Here is a 10143-nt window from a genome sequence, read left to right on the forward strand (position 1 = left end):
TAAAAGAGGTAGGCTGTTCACGAACCCTTTTAGTGCAATTGTGCAATATATAAATAATGTCACATCTAGGAGTTGCAGGGGGTTGTCTTAGCCAACAAGGAACACCGAGATTGTAAGGATTGTTGGAAGGATTTTGGACGGACATGTCTTCAATCATGACTGACATACTAAAGAAAAACAAAGTACGTCTTTCAAATACTTTGGTGTGAGGGATCCAAATCTTCTGGTGCTGCTTGTGATACGTCAGTAGGCTAAAACAAACCACACAAAGAATGCAAGAGTCAGACAGAAAGATGCAGAACTGCACTTCCGACACCAACAATCAGGGTCATATAGTTCTGGGAGACATTTTCTCCTCTCAAGTGAACATTGTTCCAGTAGCAAAAGGAAGCGATACAGCAGTCTGTTAGGGCATTTAGTCATTAAAGGTACATAAAGAAGCTGAGAGAAAGCCTGGTGAACTGAAATGCCTCCTTCACTTTTTGCTTTGTCCCCACTTTTTTGGTACCAATTTGAATTAAAAGAGCCTATTTTTTGACCATCTCAGCTCTTCATCTTTTTGGAGGAGGCTTTTTAAAGCTTGATACTGGCTGCCATGTCTCTCTTTCGTCCCTTTGATGTTGTTTTTTGAACTCCGCTTTTGAACCAAAGCACCCTAATCACAGGTGCAGCCTCAGACTTTTCTATATAATGGACTGAAAGGGACTGACAAGTGGGGCAGGGGCAGTAATGGACCCCAGAGACGAGGTGAAAGGTTACCATATTGTTCATGGCAGATCATTGTTATATAAATAGACTACGATGTTCTCTGCAGAGTGAGGCCAGGTGGAGCAGTTGGGAGAACTGCTCCACCTGGTGGCCTCCTGGTATTTGAACACACTAAAAGCTAAAGCACTTTCATCACTGGATTATTTTTAATTTTACTCTTCTTCAGTTATTCAGCTGTATCTGGACTACCACTGGCACTCTGAGATTCTATGAATGAAAAGTGCGTTACAAATAAAATGCATTATTATTATTATTATTATTATTATTATTATTACCATGATGCAGCAAACTGCCCTTTTTGCATATACCGTCGGTCTGAAAATGACTGGCACGGCGTCACTGCACAACCTTATTCAAACTTAACCATTTGTGATCTGCTTTAGTGGCTAAGTGACGGGGTAATCCCCGAAGGGTGTAATCCTATCATTTTGTTCATGCTGTGTAAAGGGTCTAGTCAGAGAAACTTCCACAATCGAGTCTGAGGATGAATCCAGTTTTGTGTAATGTCATTCGAGAAATTCACGTAGTCAGTACAAGTACTGACTTTACTACTAAGTTACTATTTGATTGTATTCAATGGCCATTTAACTGAGCTGTTATAAATCAAACTGTCCTGCCTTTTGCCCTAAATTGACACTTTAATCGTTTGTGCATCTCCTAAAAAGAAGAGCTGAATGACCCAATGAATCATAGACTGACTACTCTAGATGTAATCTGTCACAGTGGGCGGAAGCTGGGGTGACATGAAAGGTGAATCCATTCATCTTAGACTGAGGGATCGGGTGTATGTGTGTGTGTGTCTATTCATGTAGAGTCTGTTCGCTTTCAATTTAATCAGGCCACAAAATGTCACTCTCAACCCAAATGTTAACAGGACTGGGAGCTCTAACAGTGATAACTGAATCATGGTTTCAGTGTCGAATGTGAATTAGGTGAATCAAGGTGTGTGGGTAGGCAAGTTAACAGCTCTAACACTGTAAACTGATGACACTAGATGCTATCGTCAAAAAGTGTATTCTCAAGAAAGCGTTTCACTGATATTTTTGGCTGGAGGCCACACAGAGACATTGCTACTTTCTTCTCTGATTCATATCCAAACAATTGTAATTTAGTTTTGAATGAAATTATATACTGTATAGTGAATATGTTCTCTGTATAAGAACACTTTGATTGGAAAGGTATGTCCATACTTCTGAATCAAGTCTATGTATTTGCTTTATACAAAGCAAATATTTAACATAGCCCATAGCTACCAAACAAAGTATGCTATAGTAGTCTAAATTATTAATTTTCTTCCTACATTTCAGAAGCCAATTGGTTTCCTACATGCAAATACAGTCGAAAGCATAAGTTGATGTAAAATGTCTTCCAAGGTGGTGCATTCAGGTCTTTTGGGGAAGTTCCAACTCCCTGACCTGAGCACAAGCTGCTGAACACCAACCTCTAAAATTCTAATTTGCGAATTGATTGTCATCTGGGTTTGATTTCTGACAACATAAGTTGTGCAAAACGGATCTACAATCTCAGCTTCTCGGGCACAAAGTGACCCGTGTCTTAGCTAGCAACACAAAGACAAGTCTGAGACTTTTGCAAAAGTACAGGTCATTTTTCCTAACGTCTGTCTGTTGTCTTCTCTCCCAGAGATGAGTTGCGTCTGGGCCCCAGTCAGCCAGGCGGCCCTTCCAAATGCGGCCACGTCAGCAACGGCACCGTGTGCCGCAGACCCCCCCTCATTGAACCAGAGCGACTGAAGGACTTTGGTGAAGAGGAGCTTCTCAACGGGGATGTGAGGGTCCTTGGCTCCAAAGTGGTGGGGGGTTCCGAGATCATACTCATGGAGCCCCCCAAAACCAGACGCGTCAGCGAATTCCGGATCGTCCCCAGGCCTCTTGTCGAGTATCTCCGCTTCGAGGACATCAGCGCTGCGGCCTTCAGGATCCAGACGGTGATCCAGAAGACACCCTGCACGGTACGATAGCATGGCGTGACCTTACCTGGTCTCTCAGAAACCCATTTCATAGAAACAATCTAAGGGCTATATGGAATACACAAATTGGACTATCGACTGTTCACCACTCAACAATTAAATAAATAGATGCATAAGATAAAATACAGACATCTAATGGGGAATTTCCTAACAGATTAACGAAATGTTTTTTTGACCTACTGTACAGTTCAGTTTACATATAAGTAATATAATAAATAATGAAATGCTGCTTCTCCTTTCGCGTGTGTGCGCAGTACTCCAGACTGTCCAAACAGTACGGGATGGACATCTACCTGAAGAAGGAGCACCTGCACTACACAGGCTCTGTGAAGGAGAGAGGAGTCCTGTACCTGCTCACCTCCCTCACACAGGTGAGAGAGAGAGAGAGAGAGAGAGAGAGAGAGAGAGAGAGAGAGAGAGACACCAGCTAGTGCGATCTACTACCTGTGTGTTCGTGCAGACTCATGTGTGAACTGACCATTGCTGACCTGTAGTGACAAAAATAGTCCGAGTGCAGCTTTAACGGACCATGGCTTGGGAACGTGTTCCTTTGAGTGTGTGTATGCTGTGAGCACAAGTGAGAGAACTAAAATGAATTTCGATCATATGAATGGACTACCAGCAAAACTTTGCTTCTCGGTTCCTTATGAATTCTTAGGTTTAAGCTAGTGAGTTTGTGGCAAGGACAAGTGGTGACGGATTGAGCACACGGATGGAAAAATGACTTTATCCTCGTCAGTAAAGCCGCGCAGAGATCTTCTTTGTGACAGGAAGCATCAGGGATTATGGGAATCATGGTCTACATTTTGAGAAACACTGGCTTAAGAGAGAGGCTATATCATATGTATGCTTGCAAAGGCCAGAAATCCACCTAAAAAAAACCATTTTGTTTGCCATTTTGGGAAATCTCATATCGGTTTGCTAAATATAAGGTTAGCTTAGCATAAAGACTGGAAACTGGGACTGGCTCTATCTCAGGTTGACAAAATGTACCTACAAGTATGTCATACATCCACCAATTATTGTAAAAAAAAAATGTAAAACACGTCCAAAAGTGTAAAAAACAACAATGCACCAAGAAAGAGTCCCGTACATAAATCTGTGATTTAGGAATATATGTCAAGCCTGTGTTTTCATCCTGTCCAGGCACAGCAGAGAAAGGGCGTGATTGTGGCCAGTGACTGTAACTTCTCCATGGCCGTGGCCCACCACGCCGTGGAGCTGAAGATCCCGGTGTTTGTCATTATGCCGTCATGCTGCTCCTCACCTCGCCTCAGGATCTACAGAGACTACGGTGCTATGGTCATCTCCTACGGCGGCACCAGCCACGACTCGCAGAACCACGCCCGCCATCTGGCCACGGAGAACGGATACCTCTACCTGGAAGAGTCAGTCCCGCCCATGGCTCACTTTTACGTTTCAGACGGAGGTCACAATATGTCACCCTGCAACGTTGTTGAGGTTTACTTGTAGTTTGCAGTTCTGATTTAATAGGCAGACATTTTTACTTGTGAGAGCAGGAAAAGCACCACCACTTTTTTACATCAAAGCCTGTTTACAGGCTACAGAAAGAGTACTACTGCATATGTGAAAAATGTTGTAAGCATTTTGTGGCTCCAGAGGGAGCTGTGTGGAGTCTGGTAAAAGGACTCTGAGGGCTAAAGGCTACATTAGCCGCTACTAGCATAGCCATTTCCTGTATCTGGGTTTCGCCACTGACCACGCCACTGACCACGCCCTTTTAGGAGACGTGGGGCCGGTCCTGAGTCTAGTACCACCAATGGGAGAAGTGAATGTCTCTCTAGAGCCAGTGTTTGGTTTGTCTGTTCTTGGCTGCTGTAGAAACATGGCGGCCGCGTCCATATGGACATATGGCTCCATATGTAGATACAAACATTCTAGTGTAACTAAAACGAGAAGGATTCATATTTTCAGGTGATTATACACTAAAGAAAACATTCTTGTTAATATTATAGTCCAATATAACCCTAATATATATACAGTATATCACTAATATTATCTTCCAATAGGTCCCCCTAAATATGTCACAGTACCTTTCAGTAGTGAATGGTATGTCCTCAGGTATTTCATGCAAATACAGCTACAGCACACAATGAACTTTAGGGGGTCGTTTACTATGGTAACAACACTATGGTTACTTTTGCATACTGTAATGGAAGTCAGTGATGAATTGAAATCACATTCCTTTTTCTTTCTATCTCTGTTTTCTACTGTCCAGAGATGAAAGCGCAGCGTACCTGGCAGGTCTGGGCACCGTGGGCATGGAGATCTATGAGCAAGTGTCCAAACTGGATGCAGTGGTCGTTCCTGCTGCCGGACAGTACGGTCTACTGGCCGGTACAGCTGCAGCCATCAAGCACCTCAACTCGCAAATTCTTGTCATAGTAAGTAGACGCTCAGAAGTTAGACTTTAGAGTTTATAAACATCTGTACATCACCGTCTTCTGAATTACAATGCCTGCAATGTATAAGACAAGCTGCCCCTACCTCACACCAGTGGTATTGTTAGTGCTGTTTCTCAAAATCAGGTCACATTTCCCTTAAACCTTTACTTCTTGTTGCAAAGATGAGTCTCCTCTTACATCTCCCTGGTGTTGATCCAAGTGTGATTTTTTTTATTTTATTTTTTTCCTACTGCTTGGATTTTACTTAACAAGATAAATGTATTTGAAGTGTCTCCCTTGTTCCACTATATGCTCACTGCTGAAACTCTGACAGCTTTAGCTCTGTTTACACTGGAGGAACAGAACAGTCCTGTCCTTCGATTGTCAGTCATGAATAGATAACCCTGTGTATGAGGAAGTTTATCCCAGTAGTGAACATTATTAAATGCAATTTAGAGGCTGATTAAGGTTGTCAATCTTCCCGTAGACGGTTGTGTTTTCATCATAGTAATCATACAAATTTTATTAATGTGGCATGAGAATTGTTTTTTTAAATGCAGTTTGTCTGAGTATGCATCCCAGGTGAATTCAAGCGAAAATATCTTGCTTTAAAAGTCCTGATTTCCACTTCTGGACGAGGAAGAGTAACCATAATGAATTATGGGATTATAACATAATATTTTCAATCACACTAAAGGCCTCTGGGGATGGTAATTACAGATGGTTGCACTGTTGATCCACCACTTTGGTCCATACTGAAATATCTCAACAACTGCTTGATGGATTGTTATGAAATTTGTCAGAGACATTCATGTCCCCATCAGGTTGAAATGTAATAACTTTGGTGGGCCTTTAACTTTTAATGTAGCACCACCATCAGGTCAAAATGTATTATTTTACCAATACTTTGGGTGATGACAAAACACCTGCAAAACTTAAAGCTCGCTGTACTTGGTTTGCTGCAAATACTAGCATGCTAACACGTTACGCTAAAAAGGCGACCACGGTAAACATACCTACTAACATAAAGACTGTTAGAATGTATACGTTAGCATGTAGCTCAAAGCACCATTGTGTTGCACAGCCTCACAGTGGACTCTTGTTTATACATGTGGTAATATATTGAAACTACATGGGCTTTCTCCTGCAGGGAATTGAACCAGAAGGTTTCCCTCTGCTGCTACAATCTCTCAAAACCGACGGTCCAATCAAAGACATGCACAGCAACCCCAATAAGAAACTCTATGGAGGTAAACACAGTTCAAACGTGTGCTAGTTGGTTCTGGTTCCAGACGTGTAGTGCAGAACTGTTGTGTGAATGTTGAATAAACTTCATCACTATCTTCACATTTCACTGTTGTTCTTCTGTCTCTTCACAGATCTTATGGAGCGTTCGCTGGGTGTCAACACCTTCGAGCTGGCAAAGAAACTGGTGGATAAAGTCATCTCTGTCAGGTACCGCATCTCCACAGCACTTGCACACTTTCATATTCGTGTGAAAAATATGCCCAATGTGTTAAAATTCCGATGATGGTTAACTGCTATGAAGCAAATCTTCTTGTATCAAAAACCTAATATTAAAAAGTAATGCACTGTGTAAATCCTCTCTGCGTTTTACCAGTTGTGAAGTAAAAGGCTGCCGTACCTTTTTTTCTTTCCTTGCTTCTGCCTCACAGCGAGGAGGACTCTTTGGTGGCGATGCTGCGGTTTCAGGAGTTTGAACGCTCCACGGTGGACACAGAGGGAGCCATGGGGTTGGCTGCCATCTTGGCCGGACAACTACCAGAGCTGAGAGGCAAAAAGTGGGTCAGACTTGTTAATATTGTTGAACCTGACTGAGCCCTGTCTGTTCTCTGACAGAAGTCAGGAACAGACAGCGGCATTCGTTCACTGCTTTCAACATCTTGTAACTAAAGCACTTCATGTTTGTGGAAGGGTTTCCTTTGTGTAGGAGGCCTAGTTTTTTTTCTTTTTTTCCCCAAAGAAGTAAAAACCCTTTGTATTATTTTGAATATAATCCCATGTGTGATGGTTGAGGCATTTTCCTCCATGCCTGAGAAGCTGACATTTTTGCATTACGGCGATGTCAGCAGAGCTAATCTGTTGGCTGCAGATGAAACAAAACTTCCCGTGTGTGTGTGTTTGTGTGTGTGTGTGTGTGTGTGTGTGTGTGTGTGTGTGTGTGTGTACGCGCACTGTAGGGTCGCTGTAGTGGTCAGCAGCGCTAACATGGAACTGGATCTGGTGAGGCAGTGTGTGGACCGAGCCCTGGTGCTGGACGACCGGGTCAACAAGTTCTCTGTGCAGCTGGGAGAATGGCCAGGAGACATGGCTAAGCTGCTGGACTTCCTGTCCAGAGAGGACGTCAGGTACAGAGCCAACACCCATCCATTTAAAGATCTTTCGCTCCGTCGTCTCATGCCGAGGTCCAACCTGCTTGACCTTTATTGTACCCTCTATGTCACTTTGAATTCTTCGCCGTCTCTTTCTTTTTCCTCCCAGGTTGTTGGACGTCTGCCATCGGAGACAAAGTGAGAAGTCAGACCTCTTCAAAGCGAAGGTAGGCGACTAATCTCTCTTCTTCACCTTGTCTATTTGTCCTCCTCTTCAATCAGCTCATTTGCTTCTCCGTAACTGCCGTGGAACTTATGGCTTTGAGTTAGCAGGACAAAATGTAGTGACTCAGAGGCCCAAAAATTCAAATCAAGTGAAATATAGAGATATATACGCTGTTTTCTGTAGATCTGGGAAGAACCTACGCTGACACTGCAAGAAATACTGGTCCCACTTTCTAATAAGGCACCCTTCATAAAGTTGTAACTAATGGATTTATCAATAATTTAAAAATAATGTATTAATGCTTCAAAGATCAGTTATAATCCATACAAAAATAACTCAATTTGGGTTGCCAGGTTGTTAATAAATCTCTGACTGGTTGGACCAGTATCTGGAAAATGGCTCCAGACCACAATCCATTTCTCAGCAACTTATTTACAACTGCATAAGTAATGGTTCAAAACTCTATATGATATTTATAACTGCAGACTAGATGGCCTATTTCAAAGCGAGTATTTATTAATGGATTATCAATATTTATAACTGTATTAATACAAAATATAAACACTATCAACAAATTACGTATTTACCATAATAAAGACATTAGTTAGCTCTTAAAACCTTTTCAAAGAGGGCCATATTATTGTATTCATTGTAAATAATTTAGCCTGGTATAAGGTTTTAAAGTGGGACTCTTTAACAATTGATAGAGGAATATTCTCCCTGTTACAAATAAAAAGTTTAATTCATAAACACTAAAACACACCCTGCGCTATATTCAGTGTTGTCAGAGGTCTTACCGTGTCATTCTTACTTGCTTACTTACAAAAGTTACATAGCGTCACTTTATCTCTTATTTTCCCTCGAAACAAATGGGAAAAAAGCTGCTGCTGGACGACTCCATGATTCATGAATCTCCTCCAACCAATTGTTTTTCTCTTGATAACGAGAATTGCCTCGTTCCATCTTGCTTTAAACAAACAAAACCCAATGAAACTGTTAAATTGCCTCAGGAAAAAGCTGTCTCATTGTCTCCTGGTTCGTCGTTGCATTGTCTGCGCTCCACACTGACAAATTGGCTCCGTGCTGTTTAATTCACCAGCCGTGTCAAAAGGTGAAAGGTGTTGCATAATTAACTACTCACTGCCCGATATACTAGTGTGTGTGTGTGTGTGTGTGTGTGTGTGTGATGTCACAGGGCTAAGTGTGTGTGTGTGTGTGTGTGTGTGTGTGTGTGTGTGTGTGTGTGTGTGTGTGTGTGTGTGTGTTTTAACAGGTGGAGTGTGTGGTGGAAACCAGGGATAAGACACAGAGCGCTCAGCTGCGCAAGACGCTGAGTGAGCGCTACCCGTCTATATGCTGGCTGGACCGGTGATCACCACAGCAACATGAACACATTTACACTAGAAACCCCCCTACAAAAAAAGAAGAAGAGGAGACAAGACATCCTGTAACATACACTACTACCATATATGAACTCTGTTAGAGGCAATGGCTGTAAAGCAAACCTAAGTGTATACAGAAAAGCCTTGAGATTACCTAGCGAATACTATTCATACTACTTCTACTACTACTTATGCTGCTGTTGCTCTTGAATCACGGCACCCTGTAATTACGGTAAAGTGGTGAGGCCGCATTCAGAAGATGAATATAGTTCTTATGTTTTAATCACAGAGCATGATTTATCCGCTGTAGATGCAGGCTTACACCCCCCGTAAACCAACAGCATAAAAGATGCATTTTTCAATCCATATTGTTTTTCAACTGTTGTATATATTTCTGTATTTATACCGTCCGAGATGGTAGAGTCAAATCCAAAGTAGGTGTTCTCCAAATAAAAATGCTCAAATTCTATGTCTTGTTCTGATGGTTTTCTAATGTTTAAGGAGGGAAGAAAAACTTCTTTCTCCAGATGGTTGGTGTAATTTCTCGTGAGTGAAAGTGAGACAGGGTGTGAAATGAAGTCGTTTCTACGCTGCCTGTCCTTGATTAATGGCTGGAGACGGCTCTAGTGGAGACTGGTCTTTTTAAGACGGGCTAATGCTCTTAAGTTCATGAGCAGAGGACATCATGAACCCGTGCTACTGGTTCAGCCTCGTTCGGACTACGTCACACTGTTTACCTGTGTGGCAAAAAAATAGAAGTGATGAATATAAAGACTCACCTGATGTCATTTTTCACCTACCTATTGCATGGCTTTAGTTCAAATTCTGCCCCTAACATAAAAACAATATGTATTCATTATAAAACTAGACTTTTCAATACAAAGTTTATTTAAAAACCTTTATGGGTTGTCGGCCTATTATCGCTCATATTAAAACTGATAAAAAGAGTACTGGGTTGGTTGTAATCTAGAGCACAGAGCAGCTAAAAAAATGCAGTCATAATGAAAGAGATCATTTCTATAACCCATCCTTAAATCATTCA

General features: G+C 41.9%; 1 protein-coding gene across 1 annotated transcript; it reads left to right on the forward strand.

Moving 5' to 3' along the window:
* The first annotated feature begins 2457 nt into the window (after positions 1-2457).
* On the forward strand, positions 2458-9530 carry LOC137878060 (L-threonine ammonia-lyase-like). Its single transcript, XM_068718168.1, has 10 exons — positions 2458-2737; positions 3010-3126; positions 3902-4143; positions 4995-5160; positions 6311-6410; positions 6540-6615; positions 6837-6962; positions 7362-7529; positions 7663-7720; positions 8993-9530. Exons 1-10 carry the CDS (start codon positions 2603-2605, stop codon positions 9089-9091), a joined length of 1287 nt encoding a protein of 428 aa, XP_068574269.1. The 5' UTR covers positions 2458-2602; the 3' UTR covers positions 9092-9530.
* Positions 9531-10143: the final 613 nt, after the last annotated feature.

Source organism: Cebidichthys violaceus, unplaced genomic scaffold (genome assembly GCF_023349555.1).
Source record: "Cebidichthys violaceus isolate CVI_PGR_0920_01 unplaced genomic scaffold, fCebVio1.0.p SCAF_10, whole genome shotgun sequence".
NCBI lineage: Eukaryota > Metazoa > Chordata > Actinopteri > Perciformes > Stichaeidae > Cebidichthys > Cebidichthys violaceus.

What these genes read in the sequence shown, in the direction of transcription:
- LOC137878060 (XM_068718168.1), top strand. Translation starts at nt 2,603, where the DNA reads ATGGAGCCCCCCAAAACCAGACGCGTCAGCGAATTCCGGATCGTCCCC. An exon ending in CAATAAGAAACTCTATGGAG is followed by an intron (nt 6,411 to 6,539) that starts GTAAACACAGTT and finishes GTCTCTTCACAG; the next exon opens with ATCTTATGGAGCGTTCGCTG. An exon ending in CAGACCTCTTCAAAGCGAAG is followed by an intron (nt 7,721 to 8,992) that starts GTAGGCGACTAA and finishes GTGTTTTAACAG; the next exon opens with GTGGAGTGTGTGGTGGAAAC.